Source organism: Bos taurus, chromosome 23 (assembly GCF_002263795.3).
Source record: "Bos taurus isolate L1 Dominette 01449 registration number 42190680 breed Hereford chromosome 23, ARS-UCD2.0, whole genome shotgun sequence".
In the NCBI taxonomy this organism is placed as follows: domain Eukaryota; kingdom Metazoa; phylum Chordata; class Mammalia; order Artiodactyla; family Bovidae; genus Bos; species Bos taurus.
Window position 1 is genome coordinate 7,813,322 of NC_037350.1, and position 27,063 is coordinate 7,840,384.

Genomic DNA, 27,063 nt, shown 5'->3' on the forward strand with positions numbered 1-27,063 from the left:
CCTGCTCGGCCCTTCCCAGGGCTGCGCCCCTCCCCCGGGCCCCAGACCTGCTGTAGATCCCGTGGACCTCAGTGTCCGAGGCCGGGCCAGCCTCGCGGGCACAGCCCCGGGAGGACAGGAGACCGCAGGGTGGAGGGGACGGGCACACGCCCAGGGGACTGGGCTGGGGCGTGTCAGGAGGGGCTGGTTTTCACTGCCTGTTTTCTCCTTTAGGTGTAATGTTTTACAAATCCTTTGGCCCGAGAACTAATATGTTAATTGCCTTAAATAAATCTAGTCCATTAGAAAAGGATGCTGGCTCCTTGGGGGCTGGAGCTGGTGGGAACACGCTGCTGGCAGAGGGGTCTGAGCCCTGCCTGCTGGCCTGGCCTCAGCGTGCACTCTTGGGAGATGCTGAGAGCCGTCCTGTCTCAGCGCTTGCGGGACAGAGTGCACTGCAGTGTAACTGGTTTCTGCCATTATTCTATGTATTTATTTTATGCAAAACACAGTGAGGAGTCCAGGTACAGAGGAGGCTGACAACCCACTTCCACTTCCCAACAAGGGGTGCTGTCGGCCCTGCCAGCCCCTGCTCTCAGCTCTGTTGTTGACAGGAAAGCTCAGGTGGGGTCGTGGCGGTCCATGGATGGGCACTAAGGCTCTGGGGAGTCACGCGGTGACCCTGCGGTGTCCCTGCTGGGTCCTGCCGTGTGGCCGCCCCCAGAACCTGCCGCCAGCCTTGGGCCGACTCAAGCCAAGGCCCCAGCCGGCCCGCCGGGCACTCTGCCCTGCCCCTCGGGCCGACCTGGGACGCGGCTGCTCCACGAGGTCGGGGCGGAGCGCCGAGCAGGCTTTCCGCAGCCCTCTGCCACGCAGCACTGCCGCTTTCTGTTGGTGGCGGGACAGGATGGCTTCTTCAGCGCTTGCCGCTGTGTTTGGCTCTCCCCCAGGAGCGCCTACAACAAAAGGGAGCCCGAGACCTTGCCAGGAGCCAGGCAGACCCCCCGCTGGCAGGTGGGGGCCCCGTGGCCGCGCAGGAAGCACCTTGCCCAGAGGCCCTGTCACCTTCCCCTCTCAGACCCGCGCTTCCTCTCCCAGGGACGCCGAGCCGACCGGCGGGTGGGCGGGTGCTCAACCTGCATCCCTTCTCAGGCCGCAGCTTTCTTTAGAGAAACAAAGGCTTCCTTTCTGTGAAGGCCAGACGAGACTCCCGAGCCATGAGGATGGGGAAATCAGGGTGTTTTATTGACGGTGGCAACATACAGACCCCACGCTTAGGTGCGCGGGCGTGGCAGGGCCCGCGCCCAGGCTGTGTGCTTCCCCTCGGGGCTCCCAGGGGCGAACTTCTCCTGCAGCTTCTTCCACGTGCCTTTATTCATCTCCTTAAATTCATCCAACGTATCTGCAAAAGAAGACGACAAAAAAAAAGTGAAGTGTAAAATATTACACAGGCTGGCGTCAAGGGCTTTCGCCATACAGGCATGCCTCTTTTCACAGAAAAAAGGATGTGCACAGCCCCAACTTCTGAGAAGCGAACCAAGCAGGGTAACAGACAAATACCGCGAGTGTGGACGAGCACTGGTGTGCCGAGACCGCGCCCTGATAGCGGCCTCTGCTCACATGGTCCCCATGCAGCATCCAAGCAGGGCCCGCTCTGCCCCACCTGAGCCAGGACACAGCACTGCTGTTGTCAGCTTCGCAACCCATGCACCCAGAGGCTCGTCACAAAACGACCTGAGCCACAGGGACTGTCTCCGTTGTACAGCTGTGGGGACTTGAGGCAGAGTGGGTAAGGGAACCTGAGCAGGCTCCACGGCAGGAAGCGGCAGAGCCGGGGTCTGAACCCAGGCACTTACGTTCACCCACACCACGGAGATGAGCGGACACCCTCGACTCCAGGAGGGCGCTGGGCCTGGGCCCCCGTCCCCACCCACCATTTCCACACTGGGTCCCCTCAAACAATCAGGTTCCTCATCTGTGAAGTGGAGACATAAACACCTTCCTCAAAAGTTGGGAGCTGTCTTTTGTAATAATTTTATTGATTTCTGACTGTGCTGGGGCTTCACTGCCGTGCAGCCTTTTCTCTAATTGCAGTCGGCAGGCTTCCCATTGGGGGGCTTCTCTTGTAGCAGAGCACTGGCTCTCAGGCTCACTCTCTGGAGCACAGGCTCAATAGTTGTGGCTCACGGGCTTACTTGCTCTGAGGCACGGAGCATTTTCCAAGATCAGGGATTGAACCCGTGTCTCCTGCATTGCTTCTGCATTGACAGGAGGATTCTTTACCATTGAGCTACCAGTGAAAGTGAAAAGTTGCTCAGTTGGGTCCGACTCTTTGTGACCCCACATACAGTCCGTGGAATTCTCCAGGCCAGAATACTGGAGTGGGTAGCCGTTCCCTTCTCCAGGGGATCCTCTCAACCCAGGGATCGAACCCAGGTCTCCCGCATTGCAGGCGGATTCTTTACCAGCTGAGCCACCAGGGATGCCCCAAAGGTTGTGACCTTTAAAGGAAATAATGAGGTGATGTACTTGGCACCTGGCCCACACTCAAGGAAAGGTGCCATCTTCACAGACGTGAAGGCAGCAAGAGCCAGTGGGGCCTTCGCTTAGAAACACATCCACCCCTCCTCCGCACCCCTAAGCAACCAGGGCAGGGTTTCTGTCTTAGCACCAGCAAGGTTTAGGGCCAGGTGGCTCTTTGTTGCAGGGCAGACCTGGCGCTGTGGCAGCATCTCAGCCTTGACCCACCGGATGGCAGTAGCAAACTGCCCCTTCCTGCCAAGCCTGACAACTAACGTGGTCTCCAGACGCTGCCAGAGTTTCCCTGCAAGGCAAAATCACGTCCTAGTCGAGAACCACTGGTCTAAAGTCCCTCCAGGGCTAAAGTTCTATGATACCTAATTTTACTTATATTTTAAATTTAGATTTTCACATTAATTTTCATAGCCTGGATTTCCATCTCTTAATGAAACTTATGGAGAAAAAAGAATAGCTGTTCTGAACAAAAAGGTAACTTGCTGTTGCTGCTGCTGCTAAGTCACTTCAGTCGTGTCCGACTCTGTGCGACCCCATAGACGGCCGCCCACCAGGCTCCCCCGTCCTGGGATTCTCAAGGCAAGAACACTTAACATTATTACAATTATTGTCAGTGGACTCTCGACTAAATTAGGACCTGCACCAGCATCCTACCCCGATTTTTCCAGAAGTCCAGGCTGCCTCGTGGGGCACAAAATGGGATGCCGTGGGCTCCCTGTCCCAACAACCCCTGATGCTCCTTCAGAGACTCCGGGACCCCACACCAGGGTGGGCACACTCGGGACCGACATGGCGGCCACATTTCAGCGTCGCCAGACCCTCAGACCCTCACTACAGGCAGCGCAAGGCGCTCTCCTGCCCTGCCAGAGGAGACAGTCCGTAACCTGATTCCAGAGTCGCAACAAAAACATGAGGCTTGCTTGCTGTGAGAGCTCATCATCAGCCGGTTTCCTACGGCTGAGCTCCCCGCCGTCCCAGGACAAGCTGCAGCACAGCCAGCTGGGGAGGTCTCGCGTCTCCCCTTCTTGGCATCCCTGTTTCCCCCGACCCAGCGTCCCGAGGGTTAACAAAGGGCAGAGGCTGAGCCTCTAGAGCTCCTTTCTGTTCTGATTTCAAGTTCAAACTTTGCTTAAACTCTTTAGGGTCCTCACAATAACACTGTGCATCGAAGCTTGTAATTACATGGGCCTGGAGACATGGGGGTATATTCACTTGGATATGCATAAAATTGCCAATAAAGTAATTCTGCCTGGCCAAAGTATCTTTACCCCAGTTTTTCAGAGAGTACTGTAATAAAAATAGGATCAGGGTCAACACACAATGGCAGATGACACCACCAGGTTTTAATCTGTTCAGAAGGCTAAGAGTTTTCTGGAAGCCTAAATCCTCAAACCTTAGTGGCTGAAGGATACCAGAGAAATAGGAAACAGAAATTTCTAGAGTACCAGAAGGCAAATGCTTCAGGGCCATGCCCTCCCAGAGAAGGTTAGCCTATTTTTATATGCGGCGTCCTTGGCAATAAAAATAGTAATTTTCCAGAACCTGCCTGTTTCAACCCAGGCTCCCCCTGCCACCACCCGCCACGTGCCCCTCCGGTGACAATGGAGACGGGGAAGAAGGAGGGGCTGGGCGAGGCAGGGTATTTCCTTTCTTGTTAATCAGGGTCTGTCAAGGACTCCAAAACAAACCTAGTTAAACCCGTATCTAACCCGCAGCCCATGTCCCCATACACGTCCACTGAATGGCTTTTTGTTTTAATTAAAACCCTCATTGTTTATAAAGCCCTCTTAGGACCATAAAAATAAAATTTTCCTTCCATCCTGATTTCAACTACTTCCATTTGGCAAATACATATTCCCCTGTTCCCTGCTGCCCAGTCTTGAATTTAAAAGCTCTGAAGATAAATTTGCTTCTTTTAAATAACGCCTTTGACCTTCTCCATATTCTATGACCAAAAAACATGAGCCCTGTAGCTTCAGAACTTCCTGTGGGCTATTCCACAAGACTCTCCATCAAGCGCAGCTGTCTTATTAGAGGATTCCCCGTGGCCACTCAAAAACCCATTTGCAAACCAACTAGAAACAGCAGCAGCTGCGCTTCCCATACCTGTGGACAGGATCAGCTTGTACTCTTCCAGGGATAGGCCGCTGAAGCTTGTTTCTCTGGGGCGAGGGTACTGGTCACAGGGGCAGAGAGGAAGGGGGAAGAGATTAGTTCCATGGCACACCCAGGGCCCACATCGTGGAGAGAGGCAAGCTCTCAAGGGCAGTTCACAGGCCTTGGGTGTCCAGAGGCCAGAGAGAGGGGAGCAGCGCCACCTGGAGGCCACACCAGCACCGTCCAGAGCGGCGGCTCTGAGGCCAGCAGGCGCCTGAGCCTCTGGAGACCCGGGCTGGGTTGGGAGGGGCTGGGTCCGTGTCTCTAACCAGCCCCGGGCAGTGCCATGCTGCCGCTCCCAGACCATACTTTGGGTCACGAGGATTTAGGAGAAATCCCCTTTTCATGCAGACTAGGCCATGTGTATTTGTGGAGTTAGCACATTTTTCAAGACTGGGGAAGAAACACAGTGGAATTTGACAGCAGACACGTTGGGGCTGAGGAGAGGCCCAGCGTTTTCTGACAGGACTTCCCGGTCACCTCAACTTTGTCACCAGTGTGGCAGGAGGTGGGCAAATCTGTGTGAGACCCAACAGCTGTCAGACACGCCCAGAAGCACCCCCTGGCATACAAAACGTGGCTTTTCTTAAACATTACAAACAGCTTTCGTTTAGGTGACCTAAAAGCCTCTAACAAGTACCTTAGTTGGCTTGGTTGAAATTACCGGTTACATTCGAAAGTAGCAAAACCACAATTCTACACAAAACATCATGTAATCAGATTTCCCTCCCCTTACTGGCTGTCTCCTCAGAGGGCTGGGGACAGAGAAGCCTGTGGCCACTCACCTTGTGTTTGTAGTAGTTTGAATGGAGCCGTGCCAAGCTCTCATACATCTCATCACAGGCCTCAGGCTCTGCAACCTGAAACACAAAGAAGCCCGAGAGAGTGAGCAAACGGGCCCTGCCCGCACGCCGGCCTGCACCTGGTACCTTGAGGAAGGACCCCACCTAAGTCAGGCCTTCCCAGGAAGCAGGCCTGCAGCTGTGCGCTGGCTTCTCTGCCACAGGTCCTGCTGTTAGAAATCTCCCTTTTGGAATAATGATTCCACCTCAGCAACCCCCCAACCTGCCGAAAAACTCAATCGGCAAATCAACATTTGTGGGGCACCCGTGATGCGTGAATCAGCAAGCCACCGAGGTGGGAGGCACTGCAGTAAAATCCCACGTGGGCAGGAGCGCAGAGGGCAGTGCGGGCTGCAAGGCGGCAGAGGAGGCGAGTTCCCGCGTGCCCCAGTGGTCAGCAGGTGGCGGACGTGGGGCTAAGCAGGGTTCTGCAGAAGGCACAGGCGCTGGGGAGGGTGGAGCGGGCCTTCCCAGTGGAGGGGCGCTGTGCACAGGCAGGAGGCAGGGGCAGCCTGTGCCTCAGAGGGGGCCACCTCAGAGCGGGCTGCTTGGCCGTGGGCCTGAGCGTGCACGGGAACGAAAAAGAGAGCTTTGTGAGTTAAGCCTTCACAATACAGATTCTCTTATGAAAGGCAAAAAAAAAAAAAAAAAAAAAATCATCTGAACTTTCATCTGTGGTGAGGAGGGAGCTGCTGAATTTGTTTTAGGATGAGACAGGTAAACTGAGGAGAACCGAGAGTGAGAGTCAGTCAGCTGCTGTGAGGAAGGGCAGGGCCCCGCTTGCAGGACGCCTTGCAGACGGAGGAGGACAGCGGCCCCCCGGGAATTCCAGGGAGGAAGGGCGACACATGGAGGAGACGCGGGTTTTCCCCTTGCACGCCTCTTCCTAGTTTTCCCTTCCTTCTGCCTTTGCCAGTATTTAGCTACAGTTCCTCATATTATTCTGCCAAGAATTCTGAAAGCTCCCCAGAATGAAACTTTCTCTTCAATGTTTTCTCCCAGAATTCAAATGATGGATTTTTCCAACTTAAATCCTTTCTCGAAGAAGAAAGAACATGAATAAGTCAGCAGTTAAGTGTTTTAGAAAGGCGGCTCTGCTTCTGCCTCCGTGTGCGCGTCAGGTAATGTCCCCACTTTACAGCAGACAGAAAAGACAATCTGCCACTGAGTTCTGCTCGCTCCATTCCCCGGTTCAGGCCACCTATCAGCGCAACGCCCAGGCAGCCACATCAGAAGAGAAGAGGTGAGGGGCTGAGGAGGCAGCCAGTGTTTGCTGAATACTAACCAAAGGCACTGTTTGAATGGATCGGGGTTAAAGGGCTGAAAAGAAAGAACGGCTGGAAAAACAGGAGGCCGGTGACTGAGTTCTGATTCCCCGAAGCAGCGCTTTCAGAGAAAGTCCAGCTGGAAAAGAATCTGCAGCGTGCACTTTGCGGGAAGAGCATTTTGAACGTTCTGTCTTTGGCAGGGCGTGCAACACTAAGAGCTAACCAGACGCCAGATGAACAGAAGGCGCAAAAGGAAAAAGGGTAACAGCAGCCAGACTTCCAGCGACGACTGTGTAGACTGTCACAAGGCAACTGGATGGACGTGTTCACTTCTAAACTGACGAGAACTCCGGTGTGCCCGGCCCAGGCTGCAGCAGGCGGCCGTGGCTGTGGGCAGCAGCGGGTCAAACCACCGTGTCTGGATCCGGTCCTTAGGAGCTCTGGGGTATTGGGCAAATCCTCTCTCTCCTGACACTTAATTTCCTGAGAATGACGACATTCTCTCATATAACCACAGATCCATGAACAAATTCAGGACATTCAACACCGACACAACACTTCCATCTATCCCAGCGTCCATATTCCAACTCTGTCAACTGCCTCAGTAAAAATCCTTGTAGGAAAAAGTACTTTAGGCCCAGGCTCGCCTCCAGCACTACCTGCCACATTTCCTTCTCTTGCAGCCAGGACACCTCAGCCTTTCTCTGTCTTTCCTGTATTGACATTTTTGAAGCATACTGGCCAAATTAACCTTTCTTTTAGAAGAAAAGATAACGATATTCCCTATTCCTGAGGGTGACGTGAGGATAAGTGAGGTAACGCGTGGACTGCTCTGAATTCAGGGCCTGGGACGCTAACGAAGGTGGCTTCTATTAGCAGTCAACAGTTACAGCAGACACAGGCCTTCGCTGCACCACCTACAAGGCGAAAGAGAAACCTTCAGGATGAGCCCCGCGACAGCAGAGTGAGGGCGTGTGGAGGGCACCCCGACGCCACTAGCGGAGCCAGGAAGACCCACCTAGGACCCCGGCGGGGGCAGGCAGCAGTCCCCACAGGACGGCTGCTCCCCAGGCACGGGGCCGGGCCGTGCCCACCTGAGGGGACAGCAGTGGATCAGCGCTGCTGGCGTGACTGCGGGGCGTGGCTGGAGGCGGAAGTGACTCCCGAAGCTTCGCTCCGGCCCCAGTTGATCCTCCAGTCCTGACCCTGATGGCTCTCAGTGGGCCCCAAGCGCCCCACGGTCACCCCCGCGGAGATCACGCACCGAACCTGTGTCTGCCAGGCTAGTGGCCGCCTGCAGCACCTGCCCCCCACCTGCAGGCCCCGCGTCCTGACCTTTCGCTCCTGCACCGCTGACCACTGTCCCAACCCAGCTCTCACAGTGTGACTCTGGCCAGCACCCTGCCTGGCTCCCGGCCGCGCAAAGACCGCCGGCGTGCTGCGTCCTCCCCAGTCTGAGCTCCCACCAGACCCTCGCCCTCAGGGTCCCGCCAGGAGTCCCCGCCTGCCCCTCCTCTGAGTGCGATGGTGTCGGGGGCTGGAGGCCTGCTCAGCCACCTCCTCTGTACCCTGGGGGGAGGGCAGGGGGTCCCCTTGCTGCCCAGCGCTTCCCACCTCTGGCAGAGCAGGAGAGCAGAGGGGAGGGACAGAGAGAGGAAGGGGTCACCCTGCAGTGCGCCGCTCAAACAGCAAGGCGACCCTCTGGGTTCCTTCAACCTTTCAAAAGCCTTTAAGTATTAAAGAGAGAGTCTCCCAGACACTTTCCATAACGTCTGGAGCTCACTGAATAATCTGACAATCACCTCTAAATGACCAACCACCAAAAAATGAACTTGTCACTCCATTTCCATTTGAGGTCAGAAGGTGTCTATACAAGGCCGTAAAGGTAGCTCAGTGGAGGTGATGGGAGCTGAGGTATGGCAGTTTCTGGCCAGTTATAACCGCCTAAGCAGAGATGGAACCACGGCCAATTCTGGGGTTCTAGTCACACCCAACCCAAGCTCAGCAATTACAAAATAAGTCTTATTTACTACTTAAAAGTACATCAGTAGAAACAATTCTCTAATTCCAGAAGCCTTGCCACATACCTACGTCCTACACTTTATTCACAGATTCCAGCACAAACACTGAATTCTAAAACAGTTTTCCCTGATGAAGTGTACTGTGCACTTTAAGAAACATTCTCATATACAAGCTTTAAATTACCTGATTTTGCATTCACACCTAATGAGATTACGGACATTTTAGGACTAATAGCAGCACTGGGTTTGAAAAAGGCAGCAAGGGATATTGTGAAAAATTCAGCTCTGCTCCCTAAATGTGAATAAAATAGATGTTCAACTGACAAAGTGTCCTTTATGGCTCTATTTTCGCTCCTTTTGCATTTCCCCTGCTCAGTCGTCAGTAAATTTCTCTTTACCATATTAAACTTTTATACATACAAATCTACATCGTTGCCGCAGGCACTGATTTCGATTTTCAAATTGAGTTTTGGGTGGTGACAGCAGTTGGTACAGCGGCCCCTATGCTCGTCACACAAAGGGACGCATAAGCACTTTTGGGAAAGGGCGCTGCAGATTGCTTTGCTAATTAAGGTAGGGCTGGATTCGGTCCAGGAGGATCTATGAAAAAAGGTTTCCATGACTTAGTAATGAACTTCTGAAATGAGTTCATTCTGTTATGGGAGTCTTTTCCCTTGAGTTCAAGTAAAAATCTCTCTTGAGCACCTACTATGTAGAGTGCTCTGCTAGGCGGCTGCCAGGGGACATAAAGACCCAGCCTCAGCTCCAGAGAAGCTGACAATCAAGCTGAGACAAGATACACACACAATAAAAATAAAAAATGACCAGGACAGAGTGTAACTGAGTGCCAGAGTTATGGCAGAAGCTAGTGACGAGGCCTGGTTCCCACGGCAGGTGTGGCAGGGAAGGTCTGGGTTTCACTGCAGTGACAGCTCAGAGTGATACAGAGTCAGAGGCACTCACTTTGAAGAGTAGACTTCAGAGCTGGACTCGGTGGAATGGGGATCAGGGGGACTGGGAGGAAGAGGCTTGAAAAACCAGGGGGACAAGGATGGTCCAGGGGCTTAAGTGGCTCCAAGGCCTGGGAAGCCACCAGATTCCTAACAAGCCCTGTGTCTGCGCTTTCATCCACAGGGCACTAGGTTCTCGAAGGTTAAGAACCACTGAGGGGGCTTCTCTGGTGGCTCTTCCACCTGCCAATGCAAGAGACACAGGTTAGATCTCTAATCTGGGACGATCCCACATGCCAGAGAGAGACTGAGCCTGTTCGCCACACTGGTGAGCCTGTGCTCCACAGCCTGAGAGTCGCAACCCCTAAGCCCACATGCCAGAACCCCCGAAGATCAAGCGCCACAACCCACGAGCCCACGCACCACAACCCCGAGCCCACGCGCCACAACCCCCGAGCCCACGTGCCACAACCCCAAGTCCACGTGCCACAACCCCCGAAAAGACCACGTACAACCCACGAGCCCACACGCCACAACCCCCAAAAAGACCACGCGCAACCCATGAGCCCATGCGCAACCCATGAGCCCACGCGCCACCCACAAGCCCACGCGCCACAACCCCGAGTCCACGTGCCACAACCCCCGAAAAGACCATGCACAACCCACGAGCCCACGCGCCACAACCCCGAGCCCACGCGCCACAACCCCTGAAGACCACGCACAACACCTGAAGACCACACGCCATAACCCCCGAGCCAATGCACCACAAATCCTTAAGACCACGCGCCACAATCCCGAGTCCACATACCACAACCCCCGAAAAGACCACGCGCAACCCACGAGCCCACGTGCCACAACCCCTGAAGACCACGCACCACAACACCTAAAGACCACACGCCATAACCCCCGAGCCAATGCACCACAAATTCTGAAGACCACGCGCCACACCCCCCAAGCCCACACGCCACAACCCCACATGCCCTAGAGCCCATGCTCAGTGCAAAGAGAAGACACTGCAATGAGGAGGCCGTGCACTGCAACTAGAGACAATCCTGAGTGGCAACAAAGACTGAGCACAGGCAAAAAAAATACCCACTGAGGGCAGAGATCAAGATGGCGGAATAGAAGGATGTTGAGCTCATCTCCTCCCACAAATACATCAAAAATATCTCCATGTGGAACAAGTTCACAGAATACCCACTGAACACTGGCAGAAGATCTCGTATAACCAAAGCTGTAAGAACAATCACCACATAACTGAATAGGATGAAAAAATAAAAATAAAAGGAATCAGGACAGGAGGAAGCTTTCATTTCAAAGCAAAAAGGTTCCCTCATCCTGGGAAGCCCCTTCACTGACTGGGAGGCCCACTGGAAGACAGAGAGCCTCAGAGGAGAGTGCAGCACCGGCCTGTGGAAGGCAGGAAGAGGGAGACAAGCAAGACAGCACGGGCGCCCTTGCTGCACTTCCCAGCCACCCGGACACACGCCTGCTGGCGTGGAGAATGGCTGGGGCTGGCACTGGGCCTTCAGAGGGCTCGCCTGGGCTGTGCAGAGGCAGCCCAAAGGGCCTGCAGTGTGGTCTGAGCTGCAGTTGCAGGGCGGGGGCTGCACGTCAGGATAGAGCCTAGGTCTGCCACAGAAGCCACCCCTTCAACGTGGGGGCAGGGGGATGGCACGAGCCCGCCACAGCAACCTTGTTCTCAGGGTGTCACAGTGGGCACGGCTCTGCCCCTCTGAGCTCTGGGAGTGTGCAAGTGCCAGTGGATTGCCCACACGTGGAGGCGGGGCTGAAATCTGAGCCGATTCCTGGAGGCTGAACGACCAGCAAATTTATGCGGGCAGCAGCATCCAGGGGACATCTGAGCTGATTACCGGCGCTCCCCTAGCTGGGGCAGGTCTGGTGCCAGCAATAACAAACGCTGTGGGCACACATACAGGGAAGCGGGGCTGAAATCTGAGCTGATTACTGGTATTCCCACAGCAGAGGTGGGGCCGAGGGCAGTGCCAACAACAGTGTACTTTGAGAGCACGCACAACAGGTGGCAGGAAATGTCACAGAACACGTGTCCAGGGAGACAACTCCTGGGGAGGAGCACACAGCAGCTCCTTTGCCAGTGGGAGCACGCCAGTCCCACCGACCTCACACCACAGCTTGCAACTGGATTTGGGGCTTCTACTGCAACAATTGGGGGTTAGACCCTGCCCCTAACAGGGCTGTGACAAGCACAAAGCAAAGAGGAGGCCCTGCCCAGCATCCAGGGCAGGCTGTGGTCACCACATCAGCCACACTGCCATCAGGGGCCAGCACACTGCGAGTGGACACGGCAGGCATCTGTAACAAAAACAGCCCTCACACCAAACATACTTGACTCACACAGGCTACACAGGGGTGTTCCCATTCAAAAACAGCTGTTCATGATCACAGTAGATAACCATTTTCCCTAGATTCAGAGTCACAGTAATATAAGTAAAATAAAAAAGCAGAGGAACCTTTCTCAGCAATAAGAACAAGAGAAATCCCCTAAAAGAACAAACAATGAAACACACCTCTCCAGTCTACCAGATCCTGGGTTCAAAAGAAAGGTAAAGAAACGGTGAAGGAATTAAGAAAGGCGATGGACAGAAATGCAGGTGACTGTAACAAGGAACTCACCTCAGATAAAATGGCAACCCACTCCGGTATTCCTGCCTGGAGAACCACTTGGACAGAGGAGCCTGGCACACTACGGTCCATGGGGTCACAAAGAATCAGACACGACTGAGCGACTAACACACGGTGTTAGATGAGCAGGTGATACCACTCCAATGGCAGAAAGTGAAGAGGAACTAAAAAGCCTCGTGATGAGGGGGAAAGAGGAGAGTGAAAAGGCTGGCTTAAAACTCAACATTCAAAAACTAAGATTATGGTGTCCAGTCTTCATGGCAAACAGGTGGGGGAAAAGCAGAACTGTTAGGGAAAGCGCACTGACTCAAACTGCCCGCCCTGGCCAGGCACCACAGTTTTACGACACGAGGCCCTGGTAAGGAGCACGGAACTAATGAGCCACCATCAACAGGGAAAGTTCGGGAAAGGTCAAGAAGGGACACCTGCGCCCAACCGCCTCCCAGAATCCTTCTCGCTGGCATCCATCTTGGCTGAACAAGGCGTGCACCACCAGGAAGGACTCTGAGTCAGAATGATTGGCTAAAGACAACCCGGAAACGAATCCCATCACATAAAACCAGAGGCTGTGAGCCACATGGCAGAGCTGTTCCCCTGGGTCCCCTCACCCCACTGCTCTCACCCGGGTGCCCCTTCCCAATAAAGTCTCTTGCTTTGTCAGCTCGTGTGTCTCCTCGGACAATTCATTTCTGAGTGTCAGACAAGAGCCCACTTGGGGCCCTGGAAGTGGTCCCCCTTCCTGCAACAGAGACAGTGACAGATTTTATTTCCTTGGGCTCCAAAATCACTGTGGACGGGGACTGCAGCCACAAAATTAAAAGACACTTGCTCCTTGGAAGAGAAGCTACGACAAACCTTGACAGCACATTAAAAAGCAGAGACGTCACTTTGCCGACAAAGGTCCATCTAATCAAAGCCATGGTTTTTCCAGTAGTCAGGTACAGATGTTAGAGTTGGACTATAAAGAAAGTTAAGTGCCGAAGAATTGATGCTTTTAAACTGTGGTGCTGGAGAAGACTCTTGAGAGTCCCATGGACAGCAAGGAGATCAAACCAGTCAGTCCTAAAGGAAATCAACCCTGAATATTTATTGGAAGGATTTATGCTGAAACTGAAGTTGCAATACTCTGGCCACCTGATGCGAAGAGCCGACTCACTGGAAAAAACCCTGATGCTGGGAAAGATTAAAGGAAGGCGGAGAAGGGGGAAACAGGATGAGATGGTTGGATGGTATCACTGACTCAATGGACATGAGTTTGAGCAAGCTCTGGGAGATGGTGAAGGACAGGGAGGCCTGGCTGCTGCAGCTTACGGGGTCACAAAGAGTCAGACACGACTGAGGGACTGAACAGAAACAAACATAAAGAAGAAGCGCTCAAAATCAGAGAGCTCAACTGCCGATGAAAACTAAGCTAAAGGCAATAAACAGCAAACCAAGTAATGCAGAAGAATGAATAAGTGATCTGGAAGACTGTCAACTACAAACTGGCATTTGCCAAGAGCATTTGCTAGCAACTGAACAGCAACACGGGCCTTTGCCGCCTGCCTCTGTGGAGGCGGAACCCCGTGCTGCTGCAGCCGCTGGCCTTCCACACACCCTGAGGGGAGTTCAGGGTGGAGAGGGGGGCACTCTGTGCTCCAGGGCAACTGGTGGAGCAGGTCTCTAGACAGTAAGGTGTTTGCAGGAACTGATTTCACAATCCCAACCCTTGTATCTCTTCATATCTAGAAAAGCACTAACTCCCTTCATGGTGACATTAGCTCCTCCTGACCAGCAGAAAACCTTTTGTAAAGTAAGCACTTAATTGCACTGAACCCCCTCTTCACCAAAATCTTATATACTGACCTTCCCCACCGCCTCTTTGCAGCAGTCTCTTGGAGCTCTCCGAGGCGCCGTCCCCTGGCAGTCCTCATTTTGCCCCAAATGAAACACAACTGGCAACTCTCACGTCGTACATCTTTTTAGTTAACAAGGCAAAATAACAGAAATCAGTTAGAATGGCAGAGAGAAAGACAAATGGAAAAAAAAAATGAAAGCAACATATAAAGCTTATGGGATACAAAGCGTGCCAATCTATGCATAAGGATTTCAGAAGAAGAACGTTAAAGAAATTATGGCTGAAAACTTGCCAAACCTGAAGAAGGAAACAGATATTGAAGTACAGGAAGAACAGAGGGTTCCAAACAGGATGGACCCGAACAGACCTACACCAAGAAGGACCATGATTAAAATGGCAAAAGTTAAAGATAAAAACAGAACTCTTTAAGGCAGCAAGAGAAAAACAAAAAAGTTACAAGGGAACCCCCATAAGTATCAGCTGATTTCTCTGTAGAAACTCTGCAGGCCAGAGGGAGCAGCAAGACATAGTCAAAGTCCTGAAAGGCAGAAACCTGCAACCTAGGGTACTCTACCCAGCAAGATCATTATTTAAAATAGAAGGAGAGAGAATGGATCTCTCAGACAAGCAAAAACTAAAAGAATACAGCAATACTTAGACCTATCCTGAAAAGAGTATTGAAAGGTCTTCTCTGAATAGAAGAGAAGCAAGAACCTAGAGGAAAGGGAAAATCACAATAGAAGCAGCAAATATATGAAAGGATTGTAGATCACTTAAATAAACCAAAACATACATTAAAAAAAACAGAAAAAAAATTTGTGAAAGCAATTATAACCACAATGAACAACAAAAGGATAAACATGAAAACGTAAAACAGGACATTAAAATCACATCATTCTTACTTGGGAGAGTGGAATAAGAAAGTGTGGATTTTTTGTTTTTAATGCGTTTGAGCTCATACAACTACTGGTCTAAAGCAAACAGGTACCATCAAACCATAAAAGGAAAAACAAAAAGAAAGGAACAAAGAAAGGAAAACGAGATTTAGAATGGCAATAAGCACATACCTATCGATAATTACCTTAAATGTCAATGGACTAAATGCTCTGATCAAAAGACACAGAATGGCAGATTGGATAATAAAACAAGAGCCTACAATATGCTAAACACCCACTGTAGGGCGAAGGATCACCACAGACTGTCCCACTCTGTCCATGGGATTTTCCAGGCAAGAGTACTGGAGTGGGGTGCCACTGCCTTCTCTGACTTAGTAATATATATGAACCCAATACAGGAGCACCTAAATAAATAAAACACATTCTATCAGCCATAAAGGGAGAAACTGATGGGAATACAATACTAACAAGAGATTTTAACACCTCTGACATCAACCAGTAACGCTGAAGAAACTGAAGTTGAACGGATCTATTAGACCTACAAGACCTTCTAGAACTAACACCCAAAAACGATGTCCTTTTCATTATAGGGGACTGGAATGCAAAAGTAGGAAGTCAAGAGATACCTGGAGTAACAGGCAAATTTGGCCTTGGAGTACAAAACGAAGCAGGGCAAAGGCTAACACAGTTTTGCCAAAAGAACGCACTGGTCATAGTAAACCCTCACAAGAGAAGACTCTACACATGGACATCACCAGATGGTCAATACTGAAGTCAGACTGATTATATTCTTTGCAGCCAAAGATAGAGAAGCTCTACACAGTCAGCAAAAACAAGGCCAGGCGCTAACTGCGGCTCAGATCATGAACTTCTTATTGCAAAATTCAGACTTAAATTGAAGAAAGTAGGGAAAACCACTAGACCATTCAGGTATGACCTAAATCAAATCCCTTATGATTATACAGTAGAAGTGAGAAATAGATTCAATGGATTAGATCTGATAGACAGAGTGCCTGAAGAACTATGGACAGAGGTTTGTGACATTGTACAGGAGGCAGTGATCAAGACCATTCTCAAGAAAAAGAAATGCAGAAAGGCAAAATGGCTGTCTGAGGAGGCCTTATAAACAGCTGAGAAAAGAAGAGAAGTGAAAGGCAAAGGAGAAAAGGAAAGATATACCCATTTGAATGCAGAGTTCCAAAGAATAGCAAGAAGAGATAAGAAAGCCTTCCTTAGTGATCAATGCAAAGAAATAGAGGAAAACAATAGAATGGGAAAGACTAGAGATCTCTTCAAGAAAATTAGAGATACCAAGGGAACATTTCATGCAAAGATGGATACAATAAAGGACAGAAATGGTATGGATCTAACAGAAGCAGAAGATATTAAGAAGAGGTGGCAAGAATACACAGAAGAACTCCACAAAAAAGATCTTCACGACCCATATAATCACGATGGTGTGATCATTCACCCGGAGCCAGACATCCTGGAATGTGAAGTCAAGTGGGCCTTAGGAAGCATCACTATGAACAAAGCTAGTGGAGATGATGGAATTCTAGTTGAGCTCTTTCAAATCCTAAAGATGATGCTGTGAAAGTGCTGCATTCAATATGCCAGCAAATTTGGAAAACTCAGCAGTGGCCACAGGATTGGAAAAGATCAGTTTTCATTCCAATCCCAAAGAAAGGCAATGCCAAAGAAGGTTCAAACTACTGCACAATTGCACTCATCTCACACACTAGCAAAGTAATGCTCAAAATTCTTCAAGTCAGGCTTCAACAGTACATGAACTGTAAACTTCCAGATGTTCAAGCTGGATTTAGAAAAGGCAGAGGAACCACAGATCAAATTGCCAACATCTGCTGGATCATCAAAAGAGCAAGAGTGTTCCAGAAAAAATCTACGTCAGCCTTATTGGCTACACCAAAGCCTTTGACTGTGCGGATCACAACAAACTGTAGAAAATTCTTCAACAGATGGGAATACCAGACCACCTGACCTGCCTCCTGAGAAATCTGTATGCAGGTCAAGAAGCAACAGTTAGAACTGGACATGGAACAACAGACTGGTTCCAAATTGGGAAAGGAGTACATCAAGGCTGATATTGTCACCATGCTTATTTAACTTATATGCAGAGTATATTATTCGATATGCTGGGCTGGATGAAGCAGAAGCTGGAATCAAGACTGCTGGGAGAAATCTCAATAACCTCAGATATGCAGATGACACCACCCTTGTGCCAGAAGGTGAAGAACTAAAAAGCCTCTTGATGAAAGCAAAACAAGAGAGTGAAAAAGTTGTTTTAAAACTCAACATTCAGAAAATGAAGATCATGGCATCTGGTCCCATCAATTCATGGCAAATAGATGAGGAAATAATGGAAACAGTGAGAGACTTTATGTTTTTGGGCTCCCAAATCACTTCAGATGGTAACTGAAGCCATAAAATTAAAAGATGCTTGCTCCTTGGAAGAAAAGCTATGATCAACCTAGACAGCGTATTAAAAAGCAGAGACATTACTCTGCCAAAAAAGGTCCATCTAGTCAAAGCTACTGCTTTGACTATGGTTTTTCCAGTAGTCATGCATGGATGTGAGAGTTGGACTATAAAGAAAGCTGAGCACCGAAGAACTAATGCTTTTGAACTGTGGTGTTGGAGGAGACTTTGAAAGTCCCTTGGAAATCCAACCAGTCAATCCTAAAGGAAATCAACCCTGAATACTCATTGGAAGCTGAAGCTGAAGCTCCAATACTTTGGTCACCAGATGCGAAGAACTGACTCTCTGGAAAAGACCCCAATGCTGGGAAGGATTGAGGGCAGGAGGAGAAGAGGACGACAGAGGATGAGATGGCTGGATGGCATCACCAACTCAATGCACATGAGTTTGAGCAAGCTCCGTGAGTTGGTGATGGACAGGGAGGCCTGGCGTCCATGGAGTTGCAAAGAGTCGGACACTACTGAGCCACTGAGCTAACTGACATCAATGGACAGATCTCCCAAACAGAAAATCAATAAGGCAACAGAGATCCTAAATGAGACAAGAGAACACTCAGACTTAATTGATATTTTCGGGACAGTACATCCGAAAAATCAGAATACACATTCAAGTGCACGTGGAACATTTTTTAGGATCGATGACTTACTAGGACATAAAACAACCTCAACAAATTTAGGAGGACAGAAATTATTCCAAGCATCTTTTCTGACAGTAACAGCATGAAACAAGAAATCAACCATAGAAAGAGAAACGGGAGGAAAAAAAAAAAGATTACATGGAGACTAAACAACAGGGTACTGAACAATCAAGGGGCCAATGACAAAGTCAAAGAGGAAATTAAAACATACCTTAAGACAAACGACAATGAAAATGCAACCAGACAAAGCCTATGGGACACGGCAAAAGCAATTCTTGGTGGAAAGTTCACAGTGATGAAGGCATTCCTCAAAAAAACAAGAAAAATATCAAACAATCCAACACACCAGTTAAAAGAATTAGAAGAAGGAGAACAAGCAAACCGAAAGTCAGAAGAAAAGAGACTGAAAACCTCTGGCTAGGCTCACCAAGAAGAAAAGAGAGGGGACCCAAACAAAGAAAATAAAAAATGAAAGAGGATAAATAACTGACATCATAAAGATATAAGAAGCTGTGAGAGGGTACTATGAACAATTATCTGCCAACAAATTGGATAATCTAGAAGAAATGGATGTTTCTAGAAACATACAGCCCACCAAAACTGCATCAAGAAACAGGTCATTTGTTTTGTTTTCTGGTTGTGCCGTGTGGCTTCTGGAATCTTAGTTCCCAGACCAGGGATTGGACCTGGGTCATGGCAGGGAAAGCTCCGAGTCCTAACCACTGGACCACCAGGGAGTTCCCAAGAGGAAACAGATAATTTGAACAGACTGATCACTAGAAGTGAAATGGAAGCTGTAATATAAAAAAACTCCCTGCAAACAAACGTCCAGGGCCAGATGGCTTCACTAGGGAATACTACCAAACATACACAGAAGAACTTATACTGCTCCTTCTCAAATCCTTCTTCCAAGAGACCGAAGAGGAGGGAACACTCCCAGAGTCATTCTATGAAGCCACCATCACCCTGACGCTAAAACCAAAGACACCACCAAAAGAGAAAACTACAGGCCAACATCTTTGATAAATATAGATGTAAAAATTCTCAACAGAAGCCCAGCAGGACTTCCCTCGTGGTCTCGTGGTTGAGAATTTGCCTGCCAGTGCAGGGGACACAGGTTCAATCCCTGGTCTGGGAAGATCCCACACGCTGCGGGACGACTAACCTTATGCGCCACGCCTACTGAAGCCGCGTGCTTTAGAGTCTGTGTACCGTGACGACTGAGCCCACGTGCCGCAAATGTGCAACCTCATGTGCTCTAGAGCCTGTGCTTCACAAGAACAGCCACCGCAGTGAGAAGCCCACACGCTACAACCAGAGAGCACTCCCTCCTCACCAAAACCAGAGAAAGCCCATGCACAGCAACGAAGACCCGGCGCAGCCAAAAACAAATTAATAGTTAATTAAAAAAAAAATACTAGCAAACCAAATCCAGTAACACATAAAAGGGATCGTACACCATCATCAGGTTGTATTCATCCAAAGTTAATAAGAATGGCTCAACATACGCAAATCAGTGTGATACACCCTATAAACAAAAGATAAAAATCACATGATCATCTCAATAGGTGCAGAAAAAGCATGTGATAAAATTCAGTGTCCACTCATGATCAAAAACTCCTATCAAAGAAGGTATAGAGGGAACATATCTCAATATAATCAAAGTTTACTTATGACAAACCCACAACCAATACTCAACAGTGAAAAGCTGAAAGCATTCCCACTAAAACCTGGAACAAGACAAGGATGCCCAGTCCCACCACTTCTATTCAACATGATATTGGAAGTCCTAGTCACAGCAATCAGACAAGAAAATAAAAGGTATCCAAATTAGAAGGAAGAGGTAAAACTGTCACTGTATGAAGATTATATGATCCCCCAAACAGAAAACCATAAGATTCAACCCAATAACTTTTAGAGCAAATAGATGAAATTAGCAAGGTAGGGCTTCCCAGGCAGCTCAGTGCTAAAGAATCCGTCTGCCAACGCAGGAGCCGTGGGTTTCATCCTTGGGTTGGGAAGATCCCCTGAAGAAGGAAATGGCAACCCATTCCATTATTTTTGCCTGGGAAATCCCATGGAAGGGTAGCCTGGCAGGCTAGTCCATGGGGTTGTAAAAGAGTCAGACACGACTCAGTGACTGACAACAACAAAGCAGGATACAAGATTTAATGTACAGAAATCAACTGTGTTTCTCTACACTCACAACGAAACATCAGAAAGTAAAAAAAAAAAAAAAAAAATCCTTTTAAAATACCATCAGAAAAACAAAAAACATCCTAGGAATAAACCTGACCAAGGAAGTGAAAGACTTATACGCTGAGAACTATAAAACACTGTTAGAGGAAACCGAAGATGATTCAAAGAAATGGAAATATATCCCATGCTCTTGCATTGGAAGAATTAAAATGGTTAAAATGGCCATATTATCCAAAGCAATCTACAGATTTAATACAATCCCCATCGAATTACTCATGATATTTTCCACAAAACTGGAATAATCCTAGAATTTATCTTTAACCATAAAAGGCCCAGAATTGCCAAAGCAATCCTGGGGAAAAAGAACAAAGCTGGAGGCATAACCCTCCCTGCCTTCAGATAATAATACCACAAAGCTACAGTAATCAAAATAGTATGGTATTGGCACAAAATCTGACATATACATCAGTGGAACAAAGTAGAGAGCCCAGAAATAAGCCCATACAGGTCAATTAGTCTTCTACAAAGGAGGCAACCATACAGAATGCAGAAAAGACATTCTCTCTTTAGCAAGTGGTGTCGGGAAAGCTGCACAGCCTCCTGTAAATCAATGACGTTCGATTACTTCCCCATACCACACACAACAAGAAACTCAAAACGGCTTAAAGTTAAACCTAAGACATGATACTATAAAATTTAACTAAAAAGTTAAACCTAAGACATGATACTATAAAATTCCTAGAACAGACATAGGCAAAAGAAAAAATAAACAGGACCTAATCAAACTTACAAGCTTTTGCAAAGCAAAGGAAACTATAACAAAATGAAAAGTCAACCTATGGACTGGGAGAAAATATGTTCAAACAATGCAACTGACAAGGCTTAATTTCTAAAATATACAGAACAGCTCATACAACTCAACAACAAAAACACACACAATCCAACTGAAAAATGGGCGGAAGACTAAACAGACATTTCTCCAAAGAAGTAATACAGATAGCCAACAGGCACATGAAAAGATGCTCAACATCGTTAATTATTAAGAGAAATGCAAATCAAAACTGAAATAAGGGATTACCTCACACGAGTCAGAATGGCAATCATCAAAAACCCTACAAACAACAAATGCTGGAGAGGGTGGAGAAAAGGGAGCCCTCCTTCCTGCTGGTGGGAAGGCAAACTGGTTCAGCCACTATGGTGAACAGTACAGAGTTTCTAAAAAACTAAAGAGTTGTCATACGATTCAGCAATCCCACTCCCAGGCATATATCTGGAAAAGACTAGAACTCTAATTAGAAAAGGTACACGCACCCCATGTTCACAGCAGCCAAGACATGGAAGCAGCCTAATTGCATCAACAGAGGAATGGGTAGAGAAGATGCAGTACGTACATGCAATGCGATACTACAAAAAAGAATGAAATAATGCCATGTGCAGCACCATGGATGGACTGAGAGATTACCGCCCTAAGTGAAGTCAGTCACAGAAAGGCAAATAGCACTTATCTGTGGGATCTAAAATTGATACAAACGAACTTATTTACACAACAGACTCATCCACATAGAAAACAATCTTATGCTTACCAAAGGGGAAGCAGGGAAGGGACAAATTAGATTGGGATTAACAGATACACAGTACTACACCTAAAACAGATGAACAAGGACGACTACACAGCACAGGGAACCATATTCAGTATCTTGTAATAACTCACAAGGGAGAGGAATCTGAAAAGGAACATCCATACGTACAACCGAATCACTCTGCTATATACCTGAAACAAACAGCACTGCAAATCAACTATACTTGACAAAAAGCACTGACTACATTACGGCCAGTTTAGGGGGCAGTGGGGAGAGGCCCTCGCTGGGCCGGAGCAGGTGCTGGGGTCCAGTGCCGGGGGGGGACACAGGCGATCAGAGAAGAGTGAAAGCCTCACCAAGCTGCACTAGTCCAGGAGGCAGCAGGCAGGCCCTCAGATCTCTAGGGGGGACCCACTGACAGCGGCGGACAGTCTAGATCGCCAGTGGGCGCACCTACATCTCTGAACACGCCTAGAAAACTGCCATGCCTTGGTCTAAACGCTACCTTAACTCCCCCCAGCTCCATCCAGAACTAGGGGAGAAAAAGAGACGGAGATACCTGCATTCCCTCAGGCCTGATTCTCTTCACAACGGCTGCTTTGCAGTGGGCTCAATATTACAACTAAAAAATAGCACAATCCGCCCTCAGGTCATGCCTCAGTCACTACAGAGGAGCCACACGGTGGGCGACGCTGGATGGCGGCACGTGCCAGCAGACGCCACGCTGAGCCACAGACCCAGGCCTTGACTGGATGACTGAGAAAACAGGAGAGAAAACCTTTTCAGTTCCCCCGCTGAGGAGCTGGACGTACTTCCTACAGTACTGCCACCCCCCAAAAGTTCAACTCCTTTCAAACGGGGCTGCTATTATTTCAATTTGGGTATTTAATAGAAGAACTCCCTGGTGGGTGAGCCCCTTCCTGGGTGGCTCCTCCGAGTTGAGCCCCATTCTAGTTAAGTGGGCGCTGCCAGGAAGCCGCCTGTGCACCTAATGAACTCATTAGAAGGGCTGGCGCCTTCCCCTGTACTTAAGTCAACAATTACTGTTGTTTTGCCACCTTCTCCCGTGTTGTGATTCTTTTATTAATCTCTTGGTGCTACAGGGAACACGCACTATCTTAAGGAAACTGGATTGAAAGGAGGCAAAATCCATAAACATTAACTCTAAAAAACTGCACAATAGAACGGAGGATGAAAGAGGTGTTAAGCAGTGTTCTCTCTTCCCACCAACCCCTCCCTCTTGGTGGGCTGAGGGTGGAGTGGACCATGAGATTCCCCAGAGGGCAAGCTGCAGGGGGATAAGTGGAGGCAGCTATTTTTGTGCTCTGGCTTGGGGTCTGAAGGATTAATTTGCTTTCTAGGGGCTCTGGCTTTTCTGTGCTCCTGTCCCACCTGAGGATGGTCTTTCCCCATGTACACTGGGGAGGCAGGGGTTGGGCCAAAGAAAAGCAGGTGGGTAAACTGAGAGGTGTTTCATTCTTTGCCCAAACTGTCCATGGGCCAAAGAGGTTTTGAGCAGGAAACGAGGGGAAGGGAGGGCTTGAAGTTCAGGGAACAAGACTCCTTTCTAACAAGAAGAAATAACTTGGGAGGAATGGGAGCTAAGGGAAGATCAGGCACAAAGGAGACCACGCTCCCTGTCCCGCCGCTTAACTCCCAGGGAACTCCAAATAGGTCACTTTTCTGATTTCATTTGTTTGCAAAGTGAGAATAGCAGTGGTGACCTCACCTCAGCCGCACTAAGGATTAGACTAAATGAGCTCATGCACAAGTGTGCCATGCACGCGTTCCGCGTTACCATTCAGGTGCAGGGAGCCTCGAGGCCGAGAGCAGGACTGCCTGTCCCTCCCCTCTATGGGAACATACACGCTGCAGAGGAGAGCCTCCCCCTCCGGTCCTGTCTTTCCAGCAATCGGCAAAACCAAGGGGGAGATCCACAACGATCAGCTGACTGGGTCAAATGCCTGCCCCTGGCTGCCAGTTTAATGAACCACCTTTCTTTCTCAAGGTCTTTATAAATGATTCGGGGGTGTCAGTGGGAGTGACTCAATGCTGTTCTCAATTCCAGCAAGGGACTGCTCCTTCTAAAAATTACCGCAAAGATTTATTAAGCCTGGGAGCATTCTCAGGCGACAGAAGGATGAGGGACCACGACAGTGGTCCTGAGTAATGTGCCTGCTGCCACCATGATGCACCGGTTCACTCTACCAGGGACGCATTCATCAGCAGCTCGGGAACCATCAACTGAGCCATGAGTCCATCTGCAGCCATGACTCCAATCTGTGTGGGCCTTCTACTCTTCAGAACCGTCTCCCTAAGTGATGACAAGGGATGACAACTCCAAAAGAGAAAGCTCAATCCTCCTTTTCTGGCTCTTCTTAAACAGTCAAGTAGGTGAATCTCACCTTCCCAGGGTCCAACCTCTGGCAGCTTCTCTGCTGGCTGGTTTCACCACTCGAATTTCATCAGAGTTAAGTCAGGTGCCTGCCCAACTGTAACCTCCCTGGTGGTAAGGACCAGGTTCTGTCCCTCTTCTGCCATTCCTGCAGTTCCCCACAGAGTGAGCTCTCAAATTAATTCTCACCTCTCAGGACACAGAAATACTCCCATCTCACTCTTCACTACTTCTCTCCATCTAGATCTGCTACATCTGCAGCTACATTCAAATGATTTTTGTCTCATGAGCCATAATCATAATTTATTTACCCATTCATTCATTTACTGAGTGTCTTTTATGTGCCAGGAACTATGCTAGACGCTCTGGGGAGAAAGATAAAAATAGCACCGGCTCTATTCTCGGGAAGCTCACACTGAAAACACACAGGGTGCAGAGCCCTAGAAAGACCATGGGATTCGCAGAGCTGGGAACAGTTATGACTCCTGCCTTCAAGATCTTTATACTCTGGGCCAGTGAAGACCACTGTAGGAAGTGTGAAGGCCCTCATTGTTGTGGGACCCTCACCCCATTCCCGAAGCCCTGAACCAGACATCCCGTCCACGCCCACCACCCGGTCAGCACTTGGTTCCTGTCATGCCCCTGGGCACGTTGTTCCTGTTCCATCAGGGAGGCTGGCTTGGCTTTGGGCTGGGCTAAGTTCAAAAAAGGCAACATTCCTGCTTTGACAGGTTGTGGCCAAATTTCAAAAAAGTCATTTCTTCAGAATGTGTGTGTACATACCTATCACATCTCATGTATCTGACCTCTTGCCTGAGCCCCAGGCTCAAATATTCCACTGTCAACTTGACATTTGCACTTGGAAGTAAATGCACTTCAGATCTCAAGTTAAACACATCGAACACCAAATTCAGGATGCTCTTCCCACACCCCACCTGCTCCTTATCTTGCTTCTTCCTCAGCTCAATAAATAGCACCACCCTGCACCCAAGTAGCTCAGGCCAAAACATTCTATCTATCCTTGGTTCCTCTTCCCCTTTACCCTACATGTAATACATCAAAAAGCCCTGCTGATACAACCTTCACATTGCAACCCCAATCTGGCCACTTCCATCTCCTGTGCTGTCATCTTATATCCAAGCCACCACCATTTCCTGTCTGGGCTACTAGAGGAGCCTCCTCTCCAGCTGTTCCTATTCTTGCCTCCCTATAAACCATTCACTGATACAACCAGAGTGGTCTTAAAAAAAAAAAAAAAAGAGTACATTAGGTTACATCAGTCGGCTGACTAAGCCTCCAGAATAGCTTCTCTCTGGTATTTATGATTAAATCCAACTCCTAACCAGAGCCTGCCTAGAACACCCTATGATGCCTGGCTCTTGTCTTCTTCTGACTCACACGTCTTAGCAAATGCCATTTCACTCACTACCCTTCAGCCACTTGGGCTTTCTTTTCTGCTTCCTGCCTCAGGACCTTTGCACGGCCTGAAAGAATACCAGGCGTCTTCACTGTTGGCTCATCGTCTTCCCTTAGGCCTCATCTGTCTCACCTCCTCAGTAAGGCTTTATCTATTATACCCAAAATTACGGTTTCACCATGGTACTCTGTCTCATACCCATCACAGAACTCATCTAGACTGTCCTAGGTATGTCTACTTGCTTACTGAGTCCTGAACTAGGACGTGAACAAATTTCAAGTGGGTGGGACCTCATCTAATTAACTGCTGTCTCCCCAGCACCTGGCAGTTCCTGGCACATAACTGGTGCTCCATAAGCACGTGCTATGTGAATGAACAAATCCCAGAGCCGCAGCACTGACCTGGAGGACAGCAAGAACACAGGTCCACTACTCACACACAGGGGCAGAGCGTGAGGGCTCAAACGTGCTGCACGGGTTAGGGGGGCCCAGGAGACACACCAAGACTTAGCGGGCGTCCTGCGGAGGTCCTTGGACAACAGCTCAGTCACTGAACAACACTCAGAGGTACTGGGATTGTGTCAGGGGAGCAACAAGCCTATGATTGTCATCACCTAAGGCTGGTGCCGTGGGACAACCTGGCTGCACCCTGAGTCATCGAGAGTGTTTAAAAACAGAAGCCCTAGAGATTTTGATTCAGTAAGGTCGAACGGTCCCAGGCTACAGGATTTTAAAAAGCTTCTTTATGAGCCTGCAAAGTGCAGCCGGGTGAAAGCGCCCAACAGAAGACAGGATGCCCGCTCTCCGCGGGGCCTCTGGGCGTTAGGGGGCTCCCGCGCACGTGCGCCCGGGCAGCAAAGGCGCGCGAATGCGCAGGCCCGCCGCCGGCCCGCTCGTGGGCCCGCCCCGCCTCGTCCTCCTCTCCCCTCGCCCCGACCGCCTCCCCGCTGCAGGCGGGCCCCACAGCCTGGTCACCTGGGTGTTCTCTCCCTCCCGAAAGGCCTGCGCTACCCGCTGCCGCAGATAAGCGCCCAAGTCCCGGCCCCGTTTGGTCTCGTCCACTGGCCATTCCTCACACAGCTTAAGAAATCGCCGGTAGCGGCTGGCCGCCATGTTAGGCCCCGCTTGACTCCGCCCCTGAGGGAGGAGTCGGAGCGCACAGACGGCGCTTGCGCAGTAGGCGTCGCTAG

The 27,063-nt window shown here is 49.4% G+C and overlaps 1 protein-coding gene across 1 annotated transcript; it reads right to left on the reverse strand.

Moving 5' to 3' along the window:
• Positions 1-1,197: 1,197 nt before the first annotated feature.
• On the reverse strand, positions 1,198-27,031 carry UQCC2 (ubiquinol-cytochrome c reductase complex assembly factor 2). The gene is made up of 4 exons (NM_001206614.1): positions 26,849-27,031; positions 5,457-5,531; positions 4,621-4,690; positions 1,198-1,381 (listed from the first exon to the last, which is right to left on the reverse strand). The coding sequence occupies exons 1-4, from the start codon at positions 26,984-26,986 to the stop codon at positions 1,254-1,256; spliced, it is 411 nt and encodes a 136-aa protein (NP_001193543.1). The 5' UTR covers positions 26,987-27,031; the 3' UTR covers positions 1,198-1,253.
• Between the last annotated feature and the right edge of the window lie 32 nt (positions 27,032-27,063).

What these genes read in the sequence shown, in the direction of transcription:
- UQCC2 (NM_001206614.1), bottom strand. Translation starts at nt 26,986, where the DNA reads ATGGCGGCCAGCCGCTACCGGCGATTTCTTAAGCTGTGTGAGGAATGG. An exon ending in GGGAGGGAGAGAACACCCAG is followed by an intron (nt 5,532 to 26,848) that starts GTGACCAGGCTG and finishes TTTGTGTTTCAG; the next exon opens with GTTGCAGAGCCTGAGGCCTG. An exon ending in CAAACTACTACAAACACAAG is followed by an intron (nt 4,691 to 5,456) that starts GTGAGTGGCCAC and finishes CCCTGTGACCAG; the next exon opens with TACCCTCGCCCCAGAGAAAC.